The 21,829-nt window shown below is 43.2% G+C and overlaps 1 protein-coding gene across 1 annotated transcript in view; it reads right to left on the reverse strand.

The window, feature by feature from the left end:
* The window catches only part of LOC126457748 (peroxidase-like), a 289,734-nt gene that overhangs the window by 79,657 nt on the left and 188,248 nt on the right, over nt 1–21,829 (reverse strand). Inside the window, exon 6 of the mRNA XM_050094300.1 lies at nt 12,327–12,523. Coding sequence (XP_049950257.1) covers nt 12,327–12,523 — 197 coding nt within the window. The remainder of the gene's footprint in view (nt 1–12,326; nt 12,524–21,829) is intronic.

Genomic DNA, 21,829 nt, shown 5'->3' on the forward strand with positions numbered 1-21,829 from the left:
CCGCTATCTCTCTCCCCACATCCACCACTGCTGGCGGCTCACCTCCAACTGCGCAACGCTACGTGCTATTCACATCCAACTACCCAACACTACAATGGAGAATATTTTAACAATGCCAACCAGCCGCAGGCTGCACACAGCACAGTCAGTGATTTTCGTATAGAGCGCTACGTGGTGTTACCAACATAAAAACCTAAACAGCCTACTTACAGGCTGACAGAAGTGATAAAAGCTGTCAGTCTTGCTTGCAAGATGAAAGCAGAGCCCACCATTTGCAGCATAGTCGACAGGGATGATTGCGGACCTCTCGTACAGAGACGAGTGGTGGGCCTGAATCAGAGGCTCAGACGATTCTGCAACCGCGTAGGCTGCAGATTTCTCGCCATATGGTGGTACGATTTTGGGATCAACTGAACAGGTCAGGGGCCACTAATCGCAGGAAGCGGCTACACGGGTAGTAGGGTCTGTGTGGCGTGGACTGGGCGGTTTTTTTTAGGTTACAGGGCCTTGGGAAAACATAAAAAGGGCTTCAGTCTCAAAGGGTGCAGGTCGAACACAGGAGAAACGCCGATACAGGAACCATCGGTATACAGTTGTAAATTGTCGTAGCTGTCTTGGGAAAGTACCAGAGCTCCAAGCGCTAATAGAAAGCACTGATGCTCAAATCGTTATATGCACTGAGAGCACACTAGATCTGGAGATAAGTTCAGCCGAAATTTTTACGAAGAACCTGATGGTGTTCAGAAAGGATAGGTTAATACAGTTGGCAGTGGCGTGTTTGTTGCCTTTAGAAGTTGCGAAATTGATGTAGATAGTTCCTGTGAGTTAGTATGGACAGAGGTCATTCTTGGCAACCGGAACAAAATAAAAATTTGATTCTTTTCCGACAATTATAGTTGGTGGTGACTTTAATTTAATTTCGATATGTTGGCGAAAATACATGTTGAAATCTGGAGGTACACATAAAACATCATCCGAAATTGAGCTAAACGCATTCTCTGAAAATTATTTCGGGCAGTTCGTTCATGGGGCCATATGAATAGTGAACGGTTTTGAAAACACAGTTAACCTCTCAGCAACAAATAATCCCGAGCTAATAACGAGCATCAAAACGGGTTCATGGTTGTTGCAGCGAGACTGAATGTTGTAACATCCAGATCCTCCAAAAATAAGAGATTATGCTCGTATGCGAAGTACGCTAGCGGCAAGACGCAATCAATGCCTTCTCTGAGCGATAGCAATGGAAATACTAACGACGAGCCGGCCGGGGTGGCCAAGCGGTTCTAGGCGCTACAGTCTGGAACCGCGCTACCGCGACGGTCGCAGGTTCGAATCCTGCCTCGGGCATGGATGTGTGTGACGTCCTTAGGTTAGTTAGGTTTAAGTAGTTCTAAGTTCCAGGGGACTGATGACCTCAGCAATTAAGTTCCATAGTGCCCAGGGCCATTTGAACCATTTTTTGAACTAACGACGATAGTGCTGCCAAAGCAGAATTACTAAACACAGCCTTCAGAACTTGCTTCACCAAAGAAGACGAAGTAAATATTCCAGATCTCGAAATAAGAACAGCTGACAACAAGAATAACTTAGAAGTAGATACCCTCGGAGTGGTGAAGCAACTTAAATCACTTAATAAAATCAAGTCTTCCGGTCCTTACTATATACCCATTAGGTTACTTCCAGAGTATGCTCTTGCAGTACCTCCATATTTAATAATCATAAACAACGCTCGCTCGACCAAAGATCCGTACCCAAAAAGTGGAAAGTTGCATAATTCACACCAATATTCAAGAAAGGTAGTAGGATTAATGCACTAAATTACAGTTCCGTATCATTAACGTCGATATACATCAGGATTTTGGAGCATACGCAGTGTTCGAACACTATGAATTACTTCGAGGAGAACGGTCTATTGACACACAGTCAACACGGATTTAGGAAACATCGTTCTTGTGAAACACAACTAGCTCTTTAGTCACACGATACGTTGAGTGTTATTGACAAGGGATTTCAGATTGATTCCGTATTTCTAGATTTCCAGAAGGACGTTGACATTGTATCACACAAGCAGCTTGTAGAGAAATTAAGTGCTTAAGGAATATCGTCTGAGTTACGTGAGCCGGCCGGGGTGGCCGAGCGGTTCTAGACGCTACAGTCTGGAACCGCGTTACCTCTAAGGTCGCAGGTTCCAATCCTGCCTCGGGCATGGATGTGTGTGATGTCCTTAGGTTAGTTAGGTTTAAGTAGTTCTAAGTTCTAGGGGACTGATGACCTCAGATGACTGATGACCTACCAAATAGGTGACAGTTCGTAGTAACTGATGGAAAGTCATCGAGTAGAACAGAAGTGATTTCCGGCGCTCCCCAAGATGATGTTATACAGCCTCTGGTGTTTCTTGTCTGTATAAATGGTGTAGGAGACAATCTGAGCAGCAGATGATGCTGTCATTTATAGTGTAGTAAAGTCATCAGAAGATCAAAACGTATTGCAAAACGACTTAGAAAAGATATCTGTGTGGCGCAAAAATTGGCAATTGACCCTAAATAATGAAAAGTTTGAGGCCATCCACATGAGTGCTAGAAGGAAGTCATTAAACTACAATTATGAATAACTTAAACTGGAAAGAACACACAGAGAATGTTGTGGAAAGGGAGACCAAAGACTGTGCTTTATTGCCAGAACACCTGTACTGCTGCGCGGTCTGAAATCCTTACCAGGTAGAATTAACGGAGCAAGTTCGAAGATGAGTATTGCGAAATAGGGGACAGAGTGACACTGACATGATAGTGCTGCCAAAGCAGAATTACTAAACACAGCCTTCAGAACTTGCAGATACAGGATTTGGGGTGGACATAATTAAAACAGAGGCGTTTTTAGTTGCGATGGAATCTTCCCACGAAGTTTATACCACCAACTTCCTCCTCCGAATGCGAAAATATCTTGTTGACACCGATCTACGTAGGGAGAAAAGATGATCATAACAAAATAAGAGAAATCAGAGTTCACACAGAGAGATATAGGTGTTCGTTTTTTTCGCGCGCTGTTCGAGATTCGAATAATAGAGAATTATGGTGAAGGTGGTTCGATAAACCAACTGCCAGACACTTAAGTGTGATTCACGGAGTATTCATATAGGTGTAGATGCAGATCTAGATACGATACCATGTAGTGAAAATTTTCAGTTTATTTGCAGTATATGTAACCTAAAAATCGAAAATAAAAAGAAAAATGTCCACATAAGGGTTCGACTGTACGACCCATGGGTACGGTTCTGTACTCTTCCCGCTGTGTTAACCGCTGCTTGGAAACTGTGACAGAGAGGTCGAGTGGAGACAGCTTTGAGTGAAGCCAGGACAGCTGTTGGGAACCTGGGAAGCGTCTTTGATGCTAGAAAAACATTATTAGGGGTCAATCATTTATACACAATGTTTACAAGTCGTCGTTCTTCCGCACGAGCCTAGGCTTTTGCTCATTCAGCTGCGCCTTGATTTCTTGCTGATGTCTGCCCAGTCAGCTCAGCAGTCAAAAGCCCAGGATACGATATTAACGACCCTGAAGCCACTTGGAGTTGCTGGCGAGCAGGGGCGGCCGTTTCCCAGACGGAGTGATGTTGCATTGGTTGTCTGGAGTCTCCTCAGTCACACTCTGAATTCTATGATGACCTATGAGAATCCATCTGTGAGGCACCTGTTTTGGTAGTCATGTGGTCAGTTGACCTCCTCCCTACCACCTGGTAGGTTTCAGCACCTGGAGGACATTGAGTGTTGAATAGGAACATTGAACCCAAGAAGCCATGTTGCTAGCTCATGCGCTGAAATTCAGTGCTGGCAGTACCCTACTAACCCTGCTGTTGCCAGAAGAAAGTCAGTTTCTCCATCAACAGATGGTGAGCAGCAAGCAGCATGCAGTTCACCAAGCAAAGAGTACATAGACTGTGCTGGAGCATCTGGGTCATAGATTCACTACAGTATTGCAATCATGGAATCGAGAGCTATTACTGTGAATGCCATCAATCCCAATGATCAACTCATCTCGAGGGCTGGAGCGTTGGAGTATTTATAGGGGTAAGGGCGAGGCTATGACGTGAGGCTCAGTCCGTAATGATCACATGTGTTCTAATTCTGCTATATTGCCCTAACAGGCTGTTAACTACCGCGTCCGTTCCTTACTACGTGTTCTGGTGTAAAATATAGGAGTTTCTTGCACCACGTCTTATGAGCTAATGGATATGACTGTTTCCCATCCTTTGGTTTCTGTCTCCGTCTTCTATCTGATAAATGCATATTCTCACTCAGAAGAGGGTATTGTAACGTGTCGAGGGCCTGACCCACCCACAACATACTGGCTCGTTTCCTGCTTCCTACTCTGTCTCTGGCATGGCAACGTTGATGAGGTTTAATAATAATTTAAAATTTTCTACCCCTTATTATCCAGTGTCGTAACACTATGTTAAAAAAATGGCTGATGCCTCGCCCAACCTGCGCCGAAATGCTATTTTCTCTAAAAGCTTTGTCATCGGGAGCTTCGACTTCTTTCACTCTCATTTCCGGCGAAGACCTGCAAATACCACACATTTGGACAAAACAGATGATGACAATTATGCGCGGACCCCTGTTAGACATTCATCTTTGTTTGGCTGTCACCTAACCGCTAGGTTATGCCGTACATTTCCAGCAGCTCAGCACGAATTTTTTGCAGCGTTGTTCCTCAACAAATGCCGAAAACGAAATACTGCACGATACATAACTATATCCCTGGCTGCGACATTTTGTTTTGTTTGCTCTAGCAGTGTGCCGTGGTAGTGTGGCAATGGATTTCATTGTGATCTAGGACTGTGGACATGTGCCGCAAACAAACAAATAAATTAATTGGTTCAAATGGCACTGAGCACTATGAGTCTTAACTTCTGAGGTCATCAGTCCCCTAGGACTTAGAACTACTTAAACCTAACTAACCTAAGGACATCATACACACCCATGCCCGAGGCAGGATTCGAACCTGCGACCGTAGCGGTCGCGCGGTTCCAGACTGTAGCGCCTAGAACAGCTCGGCCACCCAGGCCGGCAGAGATTAATTGAGTAACTTTATTTTTTGAGCTGATAGTTAAAATATTGTGTCTAAATCTCGTATTAGTCATCAGTACGGCTGGTGTGATTAAAACTTAGTTGTTCTTAGCTGTACGTAGTATGAATTTTTAATTAAAAATTCGTCTATGGAACATCGTTACCCATGAGATCACCATCTTGAACTGTTTGGCTGCCGAACGATTTCTGCAGAGGTAATGCTATTTCACTAGATATTTGAAGTTTGTTTTGCAATTAGGCGGAGCGCGGGGAAGCCGCGTGGTGTAGGGTGCTTTACCACGGTTCCCAACCCCCCCCCCCCCCACATCGACCGTCGGGAGGTTCGAGTCCTCCCTCGGGCATGGGTGTGTGTGGAGTGTATGTGTCGTCCTTAGCGTAAGTTAGTTTAAGTTAGATTATGTAGTGTGTAAGCTTAGGGAGCGATGATCTCAGTAGTCTGGTCCCATAGGATCAGATTTTTATGACTGAATGTTCAACTCTTTTATGACCCAATCACATCTGTATTAATGAGAAACAACGGTATTTTTTGTCGTAGTGTTGTTGCTGTTGGTATCACAATATCTCGGATTGTGACGAAAATATCTCTGATAACATTTCATTAGTGAATATGAATACTGTCAAGGAGAGGTGAAAACGCCGACCAAGATTATTGTGGGTGACACTACATTATACGTATTATCCATAATCTTTCAATTTCCTGTCGTTCTGCTGAAGCGAACTGTTATTACTTCTCGAGAAACCATTAAATATATTGTGATATTGTTCTGTTAAATTTATCAGCCGAACTCCATAAATCTTTGATGAAGTCGACTGTCGCTTCTCAACAAATGCGCTTCCCTGTCCAAGGTTTAAGGTGAAAATTTGGAATTTTTATTCTTGTAGCAGTATACCAGTAACGAAAAACGTAGCCACTCACGTTCTTACTTCACTTCAGTCATATCCGCTATTTACAGGTCTAGCTGTAAACAATACATGATTAAAACTCCAATTCACTATTACAGTTATTGGAGTAAACCTAAAAATAAATAACGGTGTTTGATCTAGAGCTATTCTTTCTGATCACATATTAATTTCTGTTGTAATAAAATTTACTGCCCCAAGAATAGATGAAACACCTCCTATCTTCTTCTTTGACATTTAAGTCCCTAGGTAAAAACTATTAGCGGCTACAATAAACTAATCTGTGTCATGCAATTGATAATGCCTTGATGGGTTGTGCATGACTACTGAGTATTAAGTGCGAGACAAGTTTAACTTTGGAATATTCAAATGTTATTATTTAATTACTGTTTTTTTATTATTTCATTTCAGTATCTAAAATACCTGTTATATCGGTAGGTATGGGTATACCTGGTAGGTAAGATCTGGTAGAAAATTCGACGTCATTTTTTGGCCAAACTGAGGAAATTTAAGGTTTCTGCCAGCTCAAGCTGAGTCCCATTCAAAGATTAATTTCACCAGGCGCATGACTTCTGTACAGTCTTGAAGAGTAAGTAAAACTCTGAAAGGGTTATGAGGCACAATCGGATGGCTCATTTTTTAATGGTGTTCCAACTCAAGGAATTTTCAGTTAGAACGTAAAGGCACCCACTTGAAACCATTGATGTCATAAGTGAAAAGGTTTTAAATATTGATGTCGACTTCAATATATGAAATTTTCTAAAGTTACAAGTTTCCATGAGTTCAGATATAGCTGGAGTCCTATTTAACAACAGGTAGAAATAATGATACCATCGGAAATTCGTTCCGAGAACTCTTTAGCTCAGAGCAGGCGAGAGGAACAAGAAACTCTGGAAACGAATTTTAAGTGATTTCATTCCATCCGATAGTTGTTCTGTGGAAAATGTAACAGAATTGACAAGAGGGAGGAACTGCAGTGATCTCGTATTTCATACGCCAGGGATACTATTATGATCATTGCTTGACTTATGTCTTCTCCTTGTACAGGGATGTCTTTGGTTCAGTGTCGTAGCGATACCGTGACCGAGGAGTAAACACTGCCGTAATATACTATCAATAAGGTCTCTTCATTTTAATACGCATCAATTACACGATCACCGCTTACATTCGACAAAATCGTGCAATAACTACATACAGATGGCAGGTGGCAGTACTAGAAGGGAAGGGCACATAAAACGTGTCGGGAGACGCGGAAGAACAGCGCAGTTGTTGTCGTAATGCGGAAACGAAGCGACGTATCTGACGTCCAAAAGGGCGTGCTCATTAGCTTTCGGGGCAAGGTTGGAAGCATTTCCGAAAGGGCAGAGTTTCTAAACTGTTCGCGTGTAGCTGCTGGTAAAGTATACACTGCAGAGCAAAATGTCGCTATCCAAAACCGGCGCCGAAGCTTCGGAGATGTATACGGGCGAATAGACGTGCAGCTGTTGAGCAACTGACCGGCCAGATGAACCAAGGGGGTATAAGCAGTGTCTCTTGCAACGAGCGTCCAGCGAAAGTTGCTGCGGGTGGGCGTCCGCAGCAAGCGCTTGGTTCATGCACCCATGCCGACTACTGTTCATCGGTGACGAAAGCTAGAATTGGCACGGCAATACCGCAATTGGACGTCCACTGAATGGCGAAAGATGGTCTTTACAGATGACTCACGCTTTATGATCCATCGGTGTGTGGAGCGTGAAGCGTCTGAAAGGAAGCAAGGAGTGAGCGTTATGGTCTGTGGGATGTTTTTGTGCCATTCGTTGGGTGATCTCGATATTCTGGAAGCAGATTGGATCCAAAGAAGTATGCATCTATCCTTGAAGGCCATGTCCACACCTTTATGAAGTTTGTTTTTCATCGGCATGACGGCATCTATCAGCAGAACAATGCAACGTGTCACAACAGCTGACAGTCTACGTGCAAGATCGAAGAGTACCAGGGTGAGTTTACTGTACTCCCTTAGCTATCAAACTCCTCGGATTTAAACCCAATCAAGAATCTGTGGGACCACCTCGATCGGACTGTTCGCGCCACGGGTCCTCAACCAAGAAACCTTACGCAGCTGTCTATTCGACTGGAGTCAGCGTGGCTCCACATTACTTTCGCTACCTTCGAGAGCCTCCCTCACTGATCTCTTCCAGAACACCCTGCAGCGGTCATTCCGGGTTTCGACAGGCGATAACATTAATGCGACCGGACAGCGTATTTCTCGTCTGTCGTACATAAAGAGCACGGCTATGTGAGTGATTCAAGGTTTTATGAGAGTGTAACACCACTTACAAAGCGTTAAGACGTATTGTTGGAGCAGAAGAAAATATTAGAGGAGGATTTTTTTATTAGAAAAGGTCAGTTCTTAATAATAGTGTTCCTACTCTTCTGGGGAAAGGGAGGGCATAAGGAGAATGCTAATGTTGGAAAGAGAATTCGGATTAAATTTTCAGACAAAGTTTTTTTTTAATAAAGTTTGTCTGATTACAGAGAGAGTCTGTAAATCCGTCTGTTTCATCGTCAATCCTTCGATTAGTTAGCAGCTGTCCATCTGGGCCTCTTAGAAGCTAACTTCTTCAGTTCTTCATAATCAGACACTCCTGCAGTATTTGTAACTTGTTTTTAAAATGACAGTCGCGATCTCCCTCGGGCTAACTTTCCTTGTAATGTTCCATGTAGGACATTTAAAACGAACTGGATGTGTCGTATTATTTTCTCAGTAAACTCGTGTCGTCTTCGCGCTGTTGTTCTCCTAAGTGACCTTTTTTCGTCACTTCTTTGCAAGACTCCTTGGTTGGTAGTTATATCTACCCATTTTAACAGCCACCAGCAGTACCATACTTCAAATCCTTGAAGAGATTTCATTTTCGCTTATTGTTCGCATTCCTTACTTCCTAAATATCTGTATAATCTTGTTTCTTTTATTTTATTTCCTCTGATTTTTATGTTTACTTCTTCTGATTCAGCACAAGCGTACTGCTGTCTCTTTTTACTTTATTTCGACTTTTTGTTTCTGCATTTATTCTGATACCTGTACTCTGTTATTGTATGTTCTTTGTAAATGCTGATCGGGGAGGAGACGCTGCAAACTTGTCTAACACCTTTAAGAATTCTAGCTTCTCTTTGTACATTTCTCACCTTTAGGATTGCTGTTTGTTCCTTGTGTAATTCTTTATTTATTCTTAGTCTAGTTTAATGATTTTTAGAATTACCATCAGTTTGTTCCGGGCTGACAGTGCCAAATGTTTTCATGGAGTCTACGAAAGTTATGTAAATTTTTCTGTTGACTCTGAAGTTTTCTGAGCTATAATGCGAAGGCTTCAACTAAACTGGCTGAAGTTTTGTTCTTAATGCGCCTATGTTTCAGTCTTGTTAATATGTTCTGAGTCTAACAATGCTCAAAGTCCTGTGACCTTCAAATGCAGCTACTTTGTTCTTCTTTGGAGTCATTAGCATGATCCGTAACTGCCAAGAATTCAACCGATACGACAGAAAAAAATATTTTGTGAGCTATAATGTCTTGAGAAATAAGAACATCTTTAGTGAAAGGAAGCAGAATCAGAGCACAACCTCATATCCGGAAACAGCATCGTCAGCTACAGCGGTAAAGTACATTAAAAAAGCCGTGCGGAGGCCCTGCTGTTAGTACGGCGGTGAAAGGAACTCCCACGCCAGCGAGGTAATCTCTTTAGCGCTATTTCGATCGAATGTCAATGAAAGTGTCGTAGACGTCTGTAAAAACTCTTCAGCTACCGTTATCTCTTACTGAAATAACGAGCTTTAATGGCAGAGAAACCTTACAACAGTAGGGACACATCGTAAATAATTGGTATGATCGTGCAAGTTCCGCTCTGTTAACGCTTTTCTGTAATAAAATTCGTAACTACCGCTGCCTCAACAGTGTTTGTTACGCGCAGCCAAACCATAGTCTCCACTCTTACAAGCACCAATAAAACGTGAAATTGACATTTCGTTTTCCGTATGTGTGTAACCACGTGTTCCTTTGACGGGACCGAGGGAACAAGAAACTCTTGTATTTAGCACGCATACAGTCAGCCACTCCGCTGAATAATGCACAGCAGTGAGTTCTCCGGTACATTGTCTGAATGTAAATACTGGAAGATGAAGATGAGGAGAGAGTGAAAGATTGGAAAGGTGGCGATGAAGGAAGAGAAAGAGAAGGAGAAGAAGAGGGAAAGATGGTGAGGAGAATCAGCACAAGTACTGCTGTGTTTTCGGGAAATTGCTTAACACATGTCACTGTAAGAATACAGAAGAAGAAATTTTTATCTGATCAGGAAGCTGCAACCTATGAAGGTTATATAGTGAAAATACATGTTTCTACCTGTTGCAGATGTTTCAGCGTGGTTAAAGGCAGTGATAGTGCCTGGGTAAGTATTAGCAGGATTATCTGAATGAGACAATCGTCGATGCGGGCGTTCGCGGTGCGGGTTTTTTTACAGATGCAGTGTAACCGATTCACCCTGTGGTCCATCTGAAAGGAATACATGTACAAGGTGGACAACACCCTCACATATCTTGCTTACTGTGAGCCCATTTCCTAAGTGAAACATTTTATGAAAAGACAAAAAAAGGTGTAGTTAATTGACAATTTGATGCAATGAACTATTAGTTGAGATGCATGGAACACACGTTCAGTGACAGGGAAAGGAGATGGAGTTCGTTACTTTTTTATAATTACTCTATTGGCTGGTTGAATGGTGACCTCCATCGTGTCTTTTATTACGCTACACTTTTCATCTCCGTTGCCACTACGCTCAATATCCTCCGTAATTTTATACTCTACCGTACTATCCGCTCAGAAGCATCAGCATACCTATTGACATTAAAATGAGTTGCGACCACCTTTTACTTTTTCAATACGATGTCTAACTATCTTTGGAGGGATGACAGCCCGTTCTTCATCGAGAGCTGAACTCAGAGTAGGTAGTGATTTGACGCTGGGGGTCAACGTTCTAACCCAAAAGGCGTTGCACGGGGTTCATGGTGGGGCTCTGGGCAGGTCAGTCTATTTCAGGGAAGTTACTGTCCACAAATCATTGTTTTTACGACAGCGCACGTTGTCATGCTGGCACAAATAATCGTCTCCGAATTGTTCCTCTGCTACGCAATACACAGTCCTGTGAAATATGTTCAGCGCTTTTTGCATTTAACGGTTTCCAAAGAACAACGAGGGGACGACATCCTAATCACGGGAAGCACCACCATACCATACCACCATCTCCTCCGTACTTCCGTACTGCAGGTAATATTGGACAGGCATTAGCCAAACCCAAACCCTGGCGGATGCGCCTCTTGTGACATCTAGTGGTAAATTGTTCATTACATAGCTGTGTTCGGACATTTTTGATCAGCGATATACTTCTCCTTCAAGCGCCTCACTAACCTGTTCCTTCGTGTGGTAAGCAGCCTCCCTAGGTTTACTTCGCTTCTTATTTCTAGAACATTTCTTACTTTCTTTATCCGGCTACTTAATTTTTAACGCTGTACGATAGCATCATAATTCAAACGATTTCAGAGTCTTCTTCTCCGGATTTCCATGTAATGTTATGCTCCGAACAGTCACTTTCAGGATCTCCTTATTCATTTTAATATCAGCATCTAATACCAATAGTGACACTTTATTGAAACAAAAGGTATTTTCAGCTGTCCTACGTTCGAGTCCCAGTCCGGCACACATTTTTAATTTACCTGGACGGTTCGTGTGTAGCGTTGTGTGGGCTGAATTATAGATCGAGATGGAAATAAAAGGTAGTCGTGTGATGCATGGCCGGCCGGTGTGGCCGAGCGGTTCTAGGCGCTTCAGTCTGGAACCGCGCGACCGCTACGGTCGCAGGTTCGAAACCTGCCTCGGGCAGGTCCTTAGGTTAGTTGTGATGTCCTTAGGTTAGTTAGGTTTAAGTAGTTCTAAGTTCTAGGGGACTGATGACCTCAGATGTTAAGTCCCATAGTGCTCAGAGCCATTTGAACCATTTTTGTGATGCCTGTCGGTAGTAGCACTTGGTGTGCTGTTCTCAAGTAGGTACATGAGCGTAGCACAGCTTGTGACCTAATCAAATAGGCCTGTTATCATCAATACTGTCGTCATGCCCTCCATCTACTGAACACTTTGCAGAGATAATTAAAACGTTGGCACTGGGACACTATGTGGTTCTCGGCAAGTGTGTGCTCTCTCTCTCTCTGTTACCCTCTTGTAAATTCAGTGAGAGTAATACCGTCAGAAGCGGAAACATCTGCTTCCTAATGGTGCGAGAGGAAATCTAACCAGTGAAGCGGTAATATGTGTAAATAACTTACCGAGCGGCGTGGCGGTGAGTGTGTAGTCGTGGTCCATGAACTGCCCCCAGGCGATGACCATGACAGTGCCCGCGTGGTCGTGGTAGCCCTCGTCGGGGTGCATCGTCCGGGACACGATCCGCGGCAGCGGCAGCTGGTTGCCCGACACGCTGATGCGGGGCGCCGTCATGCCGTCAGCGTACAGCGGACCCACCAACCTGCGAAGGCCGCACGTTCCCCAGTTGGCGATGACATTCAGCAGTTGGCAACAGAATGGGATGCATTACACGAAGTAGATTATTTCCTAGCGCTATACAGATTAGATTTCAAGTGGAAGTCAGCGAAAAAAGAGCTACAAACCGGAACAAGAAAACATGAAGAGCAGCACTACGAAATTTGTAAGCAGAAATTTAAACTATTATTTCCTGATGGAAAACAAGAAAGATATATAACTGTATATATGGTTCTCAGGCGAGACGTCGGATGTCATAGTGAAAATTCCACAATATTTCATCAGCGTAACTGGCCGACATCTTCAGGTGCGGCGAACACACTGCTAAGGCACGACTAGAGCCCCCTATTTATGCCAGTCTTAGGCAGGAAAAAAAAATGCACGGAAGTATGTTTTTTAACACAAACCTACGTTTTTTTAAATGGGACCCCGTTAGTTTTGTTAGCACATCTGAACATATAAACAAATACGTAATCAGTGCCGTTTGTTGCATTGTAAAATGTTAATTACATCCGGAGATATTGTAACCTAAAGTTGACGCTTGAGTACCACTCCTCCGCTGTTCGATCGGGTGTATCGGAGAGCACAGAATTACGTAGGGATCCAAAGGGAACGGTGATGGACCTTAGGTACAGAAGAGACTGGAACAGAACATTACGTCCACATGCTAACACTTCTTTATTGGTCTTTTTCACTGACGCACATGTACATTACCATGAGGGGTGAGGTACGCGTACACACGTGGTTTCCGTTTTCAATTACGGAGTGGGATAGAGTGTGTCCCGACATGTCAGGCCAATAGATGTTCAATGTGGTGGCCATCATTTTCTGCACACAATTGCAATCTCTGGCGTAATGAATGTCGTACACGCCGCATACATCTGGTGTAATGTCGCCGCAGGCTGCCACAATACGTTGTTTCATATCCTCTGGGGTTGTAGGCACATCACGGTACACATACTCCTTTAACGTACCCCACAGAAAGAAGTCCAGAGGTGTAAGATCAGGAGAACGGGCTGGCCAATATATGCGTCCTCCACGTCCTATGAAACGCCCGTCGAACATTCTGTCAAGGGTCAGCCTAGTGTTAATTGCGGAATGTGCAGGTGCACCATCATGCAGATACCACATACGTCGACGCGTTTCCAGTGGGACATTTTCGAGCAACGTTGGCAGATCATTCTGTAGAAACGCGATGTATGTTGCAGCTGTTTGGGCCCCTGCAATGAAGTGAGGACCAATGAGGTGGTCGCCAATGATTCCGCACCATACATTTACAGTCCACGGTCGTTGTCGCTCTACCTGTCTGAGCCAGCGAGGATTGTCCACGGACCTGTAATGCATGTTCCGTAGATTCACTGCCCCGTGGTTTGTGAAACCCGCTTCATCGGTAAACAGGTAGAATTGCAACGCATTCTCTGTTAATGCCCATTGACAGAATTGCACTCGATGATTAAAGTCATCACCATGTAATTGCTGATGTAGCGACACATGAAACGGGTGAAAGCGGTGACGATGCAGTATGCGCATGACACTACTTTGACTCAGTCCACCGGCTCTCGCAATGTCCCGTGTACTCATGTGTGGGTTCATGGCAACAGCAGCTAACACACCAGCTGCACCCGCTTCTCCTGTGACGGGCCTGTTACGGACCCGTTTGCGTGCTACGACCATACCTGTTGCATACAGTTGGCGGTAGATGTTTTGCAATGTGCGGCACGTTGGATGCTCTCTGTCCGGGTACCGTTCTGCATACACCCTGCAGGCTTCAGCAGCATTTCGTTGACACTCGCCATAGATGAGTATCATCTCCGCCTTTTCAGAGTTCGAATACACCATGGTCACAGTTCCTACAACACTACACTATCACAGACGTCTGGTAACACGATGTACTACAGTTGGTCTGCGTGCGGAGACGAATGCAGAATAACAATAGCAGCAAGCGCTACCTGCGGACACTGCGACAGCATTGTTCGAATTTTACGTGCAAAAACAGTCACCCTTAAATAACTCTGGACCAGAGCGAGACTAGCGGTTAAAATTTGGTCCAGTCGTGTATCAGACCTTTATCTAAGCTCAGTTTTAACTGTTTGATAAAAATCTTGCTTTGTTAGGATTTTACGTACAAAAAACACGTTTTTCTGGAGGGTTTCTGAAGTGTGTCACACCGATCAGCCAAAACATAATGACCACTGCCCTCCGCGACGTTGGATGCCATCTACTGGCGTTGCGTGCACGTGACGCGATAACAAAAGTATGTAAGTGGAGCAGACAGGGACGGGGGATCACCCTTGGGAAGATGTTTTATTTTGGTCTTCAGTCCAGACACTGGTTTGATGCAGCTCTCCATGGTACTCTATCCTGTGCAAGCCTCTTCATCTCCGATTAACTATTGGAACCTACATCCTTCTTAATCTGCTTAGTGTACTCATCTCTTGGTCTCCCTGTACGATTTTTACCCTACACGCTTCCCTCAAATATTAATACATCGGTGATCCCTTGATGCCTCAGAACGCGTCCTACCGACCGATCCCTTCTTCTAGTCAAGTTGTGCCACAAATTACTCTTCTCCCCAATTCTGTTCAGTATCTCTTCATCAGTTACGTGATCTACCCATCTAACCTTGAGCATTCTTCTGTAGCGCCTCATTTCAAAAGCTTCTATTCTCTTCTTGTCTAAACTATTTATCGTCCGTGTTTCACTGCCATACGTTGCTGCACTCCATACAAATTCTTTTAGAAAAGACTTCCTGACACTTAATTCTATACTCGATGTTAACAACCTTCTCTTCTTGAGAAACGCTTTCCTTGCCATCACCAGTCTACATTTTATATCCTCTCTACTTCGACCATCATTAGTTATTTTGCGTCCCACATAGCAAAACTCATCTACTGCTTTAAATGTCTCATTTCCTGATCTAATTCCCCCAGCATCACCTGATTTAATTCGACTACATTGCGTTATCTTTGTTTTGCTGTTGTTGATCTTTATCTTGTATCCTCCTCTCGAGACACTGTCCTTTCTGTTCAACTTCTCTTCTAGATCCCGAAGATATGGGCTGCAAATGGGAAATTCCGTTGAGATAAACGACTTTGACAAATGGCAGATTATTATTACGCAGAGCCTGTGAACGAATATCCCGAAAACGGCAAAGCTGGTCGAACGTTCACGTGTTACTCAAAAATGGCTCTGAGCACTATGGGACTCAACTGCTGAGGTCATTAGTCCCCTAGAACTTAGAACTAGTTAAACCTAACTAACCTAAGGACATCACAAACATCCATGCCCGAGGCAGGATTCGAACCTGCGACCGTAGCGGTCTTGCGGTTCCAGACTGCAGCGCCTTTAACCGCACGGCCACTTCGGCCGGCACGTGTTACTCTCGTGAGGATCAACGGAAGGAGGTGGAAGGTCAGTAAAAAGGCCACCAGGCGCTAGATGATTGGACGTCAACGACTCTTCAAAGAACGTGGGGTTGGGAGGCTTGTCTGCTACGTAAAGTAGGATAGGTGGTAACGTGTGGCATCTCTGCCGAAGGAGCACAATGCTGGTGCACGCACAAGTGTTTCAGAGCATACAGTTCATCATTCATTGTTAAACATGGAGCTTCTAAGCAGACCACCCGTACGTGTTCACATGTTGTCCCAACTACATCGTCAGTTATGCCTACAAAGGGCACGGGACCCTGGCGATTCGACCGTTTATGAATGGAAACGTGTCGACTCTTCGGGTGGATCATATTTTTGCTAGCTAGGTCGATGATCGCCGTCTCCACAAACGTTGTCATCGCGGTGAACTGTGGCTCGATACGTGCAGCGCGCCACGGACGCAGGCTGGGGGGAGCACTGTTATGCTATGCAGACATTCCGCTGCGCTTGCATGGAACCTTTGGTAGTAACCGAAGACACACTCACAACTGCGAACCATCTGCTTCCATTCATGCCTGATGTCTTCCCCGAAGGCGATGTCATCTTTCAGTAGTTGAATTGTCCGTGTCTCGGAAACAGAACCGTGCTACAGTAGTTTGAGGAGGATTGTAGAGGACTCACGTCGATATTTCACAACCATATTCACCTGATGTAAGTCCTATGGAACCCATTTCTGTCACTATCGGGTGCCATCACGGCGTACACAAACCAGCGGCCCGTTATTTCCGCGAATTGCATGACCTGTGCGTAGACGTCTAACGCCACAGACCTCCACGAACCTACCAACGAACTGTCTGACACTGATACACAGAATAAGTGATGTTTTTAGTTCCTAAAAGACTCATCAGTGTCTACTCTAAACTTATACGAATCGATTCAAGCCTTGCACGAAGATAGATAAGTGGGTAAAATCAAAACGATTTATTTTTATTCAGCCGTCTTTATCCGTTCCCGAGATACGATAGTTTGGAGTCGAGGTAAATGTAACACGTATAACTCGTTTTTATATCAGCTGCATGCGTGGAAACGGTTTAAAGTGAACCAACTAAATATACAAATGCATTCTTATCATCAAATTAAAAAATCGCTTTCAAAAATCTAGCTATGTGCAAAAAACACGTTTTTGTGAGTTTTTTTACACGCGTCATTTTTATGTATGAGACTTTTGCAGATCTGTTCAAATTTTGTAAGAACGTAGACAAATACATGCAATTAATGGTCATCCTGTTGTTTTGTGAAAGTTTTATCCGTTGCCACTATAAAAGCAATACGGTTCTATACAGAATAAAAGAACATATACGTAATCAGTCATCTCCCTAGTCAACAAAAATCTACATTGCTTTCTAAGCCGTGGTGGTTTAATATCAAAATTACGGTAGAGTAAAAATTGCGAACGAGAATGAGAAAATGCTCCTATCATAGCACAAGAAAGGCGAGTATGTCCTGGGCAGAGTAGGGATATAAAAGAACGGAACAATTTTTCGACTTACCTGGCAGCTTTAAAGACATTTAAATCAAAACATTTACACCTACATCTACATGGATACTCTACAAATCACATTTAATCACTTTATGCCAACGATCAAGTACTTACGACTCTGGATGAGGGTGATGCCCTACATCAAATGAGAAAGTTAATGGATGCTTATAAACTGTGGGTGCTAACAGTTAATATGGATAAAACAGAATATTTTGTTGTTGGAAGATGACGATGTGAGGATTTAGATTTAGATTTTGGCTGGGTAATAAATGTGGGAGTGTTGAAATTTCTAGGTTCACTAATCGCTAAGACTGGCCGGTATGAAGTGGACATATTCCACAGGATAAATCAAGCGATGGGAGCTGTTAGATCACTAAATGTTATCTTTTGGAGTCGCCACATATGCAGACGAAGAAAAGGTGGCAGTGTAATGTGCTGTGGTTGAAAACATTCTGACATGTGGGTCATGGTCTTGATCACTAAACGAGAGACAGAAGGGGGTGGGGGGAGGGAATTCAGGCTGTCGAAATGGACGAGTTATGGTGGAGCAAGATACCGAGCCGCTTTGATTGACTAAGGAATGAATATGTGAGAATGAAGGTGGATGTGGTGAAACTAGTTACAGACTCGAGCTCTGAGATGTGGGGTATCAAACTGAAGAGCTTGAAGTCAAGTTTCGCAACAAAGAATAAGATTTAATTGGTTGAATGTAATCACCGTATTAAGAAAAACCTAGTCAGCGAATAGCTGCTGCTAGCTATGCAAATGAAGTATCAGATGATATCAAATCGCAGCATAAACTGATACTTCTATGCTTTCTCTTGATCTATACAAGGTGTCCCAGGAGGTGTGGTCAATATTCGGGGATATGAAGCAAAAAACTTCACATGGACAAATGTTCTACGTCGAATAGTTTCAGAAATAGAATACATTTAATGCACGTTATTATTCGACGGATGGAAGAATGACGATAGCCGTACTGTTTGCTGAACTGGTCTCGATCAGGAAGAAGCAGCCGAGGGAGCCTGAGGGCATCGTGTAAATGAACTATGGCAAAGGCTTAGAAAGGAGTAGTCTATCGGAAGAAGAGTGACAGGATAGAAGTTTATGGCATGTGAAAACAGGCAACTGCTGATAAAACGGAAAATATGCTAAGGTAAAAGTAGTGTGTAACGGTTTAAGTGCAAATATTTTCGTATGTGGTATGTTAATATGAAATCATAGCCGGCCGCTGTGGCCGAGCGGTTCTAGGCGCTTCAGTTCGGAACCGCGCTGCTGCTACGGTCGCAGGTCCGAATCCTGCCTCGGGCATGGATGTGTGTGGTGTCCTTAAGTTAGTTAGGTTTAAGTAGTTCTAAGTTCTAGGGGACTGATGACCTCAGCAGTTAAGTCCCATAGTGCTCAGAGCCATTTGAACCATTTTGTAATCATACCAGAGTGTCGGTTGTTTTTTCTCTGCGTCAACAGTCTCTCCACAGACATGTCACAAACTATACGATCTGACATTTTCTGCACGGTCATGACTGAACCACTAAGTGGACTACACTTGTCAGTATAGACTAACCGTTTTTCGTCCACCGTCTGTACCTCAAAACCTGACCTGCTGCCCAGGGGAAAATTAGCGTTAATGGATTGCTCTTGTCACATATACTGTAGGTGCTACTCTGCAAATGACCTAAATACTGATGTAATGTTGTTCAGTACATCGTCCTCAGTCTCTGTTATCAAGAAACATATCTACACTTTTATACCTACAGACTGTTCGCTCACTCATCAAAACCTACAGTTGACCTAAAATCATAAAATTTGCAAAAAGCAAGGTTTGACAATACAAATAAAGGAAAATCTGAAAATTTTCAAAATTGATTGTATCACCCAAAGAAATTTCTTTTTTGTCATTCTGGGATGGCTTGTAATTTTTGGGACCGATATGTTGCCAGTATCGATAACTGGCAAAAATCGTAGAGATTGTAGATTCCTGTTATGAATGAACTGTCTACATACATAATTAAGGTTTTATGGTGCCCTCAGTGTGCGAGCCCTACTCACACATATCCGGATTTTTATGGTCGTCAATACTTGTTCACACAGAGCTTGTAGCAGCCCGCAGCGCATCGCTGGAAAGTAAACAGCCAGCTTGATCCCGAGGAATTAATTTCATGATTTTGTCTAGGTTTATTGAGAAAACTGTTAGTGCGGTGTTTGTGTCTTCATATATTGTGACATGTTGAGCTCTTTGTGATTCTATCCTTCAGTGCGGCATCGTAATTTCTCTCGCATACGCGGTGCTCCACGTTGCGGCCGTGGAGCTATAGTTATCGGGCTCAACTCAATTTAGAAGTAGCTGCATGTGATGATGCGTTTGATTTAGGATATGTGATGGTTTATTTCAGTAACACACTTTACGCACATATTGAATCTCGTACATTCTGCAATAGATGCAACGTACAACCGCAACACCTGCAGCAAGCTGTTGCTAATGAAGATCTGCGTGCATTCGCAGTAATGTACCGAAATGTAAGAAATACAATAGCACAGATTACTTTCGCAGGGAAGGCTTTTACTGATTTACTCTGACGCGGAGAACACAGTAGTATGTTTAGCCATTTACGTGAGTAAACCATTTCTCCGTCATATAACAAAACATAAAAAAATAAAAAATAAGTGACGTGTATCATGACTTTCTTCAGTATCCGTTTGGGAGTGCTGCTCCCTCAGCATATAAATTAGTTAAAATACAAAAAAGCCGACGTCTCAGGCATGTTTACAGCGCCTTTCTCAGGGCATGGATTGTTATTGCTGTTGGTGGATACTTCAAAATGTGTATTATCATCACCGTCAGTACTGAAAATTTATTTTGGGCCATCAATTATATGACTGGTCTCCTATGCCAACCACTTCATCTCAGAGTAGCACTTGCACGCAGCGTCCTCAGTTATTTGTTGATTATATTCCAATCTCTGTCTCCTACAATTTTCATCCTCTACAGCTAGCCCCACTACCATGACAGTTATTTGCTGATGTCTTAACAGATGTCCTATCGTCCTGCCGCTTTTCTACTTATCAATGTTTCCGACATGTACGTCTTCTCTCCGTTTCCATCTCATTTCAGATCTGTATAATCTAACTAATTCTCAACGTTCTTCTGAAGCACCTTGCATTAAACGCTTCGATTCTCTTTTTTGAGGTTTTCCCACAGTCCACATGATTAACTTCCATATAATGCTGTACTCAAAACATATATTTTCATAATTTCTTTTCCAAATTAATGCCCATGTTTGATACGTTTGGCCAGGAATATGGCGTTTGCTTGTACTAGTCTGCTTTTTTAAGTACACCTTGCCTCGCACTTCACTTGTTATTTTGCTTCCGAGGTAGCATAGTTGATGGATAAACAAAAGTAGTATTTCTCGCTCGCTATCAAGCCCATGTCGGAGGAAGGCAACGGCAAACCACCTCCATTAGGACCTTGCCTAGTAAGGCGGTGCGGGTCTCCCGCATCGTTCCCCTACGCTCTGTAAAGAAGCATGGGACTTCATTTCCATTCCATCAAGCCCATACGCTGCCGTCACCTGTCTTCTATTCCTTCACCTAGTACAGCGTTCCAATCGCATACGATTATTACATTTTCATATCCTTTTACGTACTGAATTACACGTTCGGTATCCTCATATACCTTTGCAAGAGTACTATTACATTGTTTAGATGTTAACTATGTGCGATTTGGTTTAAACCCTGCAGTCCAAGGGCACTACTTTTGTTTAATTCTGACATCGCCTTAAGGGGTAATTAATCACTATTATTGGGCTTGAGTAGTTACACTATCTGTGTATAGACTTGGACTGTGGTACTTGCCCTAGAATAACGAAGGGAGGGAGCAAGTAATTTACGAAATTTTGGTCTCACTCTTATCCATCGCGCGTGCAATGTCTACCATTCAAGACGTTTTTCATTCATCAACGTCTTGATATTTTACTGCGCAGCAGGTAAGTCCGTATGATACGGTTCGACCACAGGGAGACGTAGTGCACGTCACGTAAACACCCATTACCCTTGAAATCATATTAAATGTTATTTTGAATCTAATAGGACTTTATTTCTATATCTTTCGGGGAAACGACTATAATTTGTGGGAGTGTATGGCAAGGGAAAGCTACTCTGATTAAAACTGGTGATTTATTTTAATGATCAACAACTCACATGAAACACATGAAGTGATATCAAACTATCGGTAAAGTTTTCCACTTGTTTGCTTGCTTGACAACCATACTTAAATAAAATTTCTGGGGGAAACCATTGTGAATGACTTCAGAGGTAAGGACATGAAAACCGGGCGACCGCACAAACAGGAGAATAATCCTGCACTGACATTAGAATAATGACA

Source organism: Schistocerca serialis, chromosome 1 (assembly GCF_023864345.2).
Source record: "Schistocerca serialis cubense isolate TAMUIC-IGC-003099 chromosome 1, iqSchSeri2.2, whole genome shotgun sequence".
Taxonomy (NCBI): Eukaryota; Metazoa; Arthropoda; class Insecta; order Orthoptera; family Acrididae; genus Schistocerca; species Schistocerca serialis.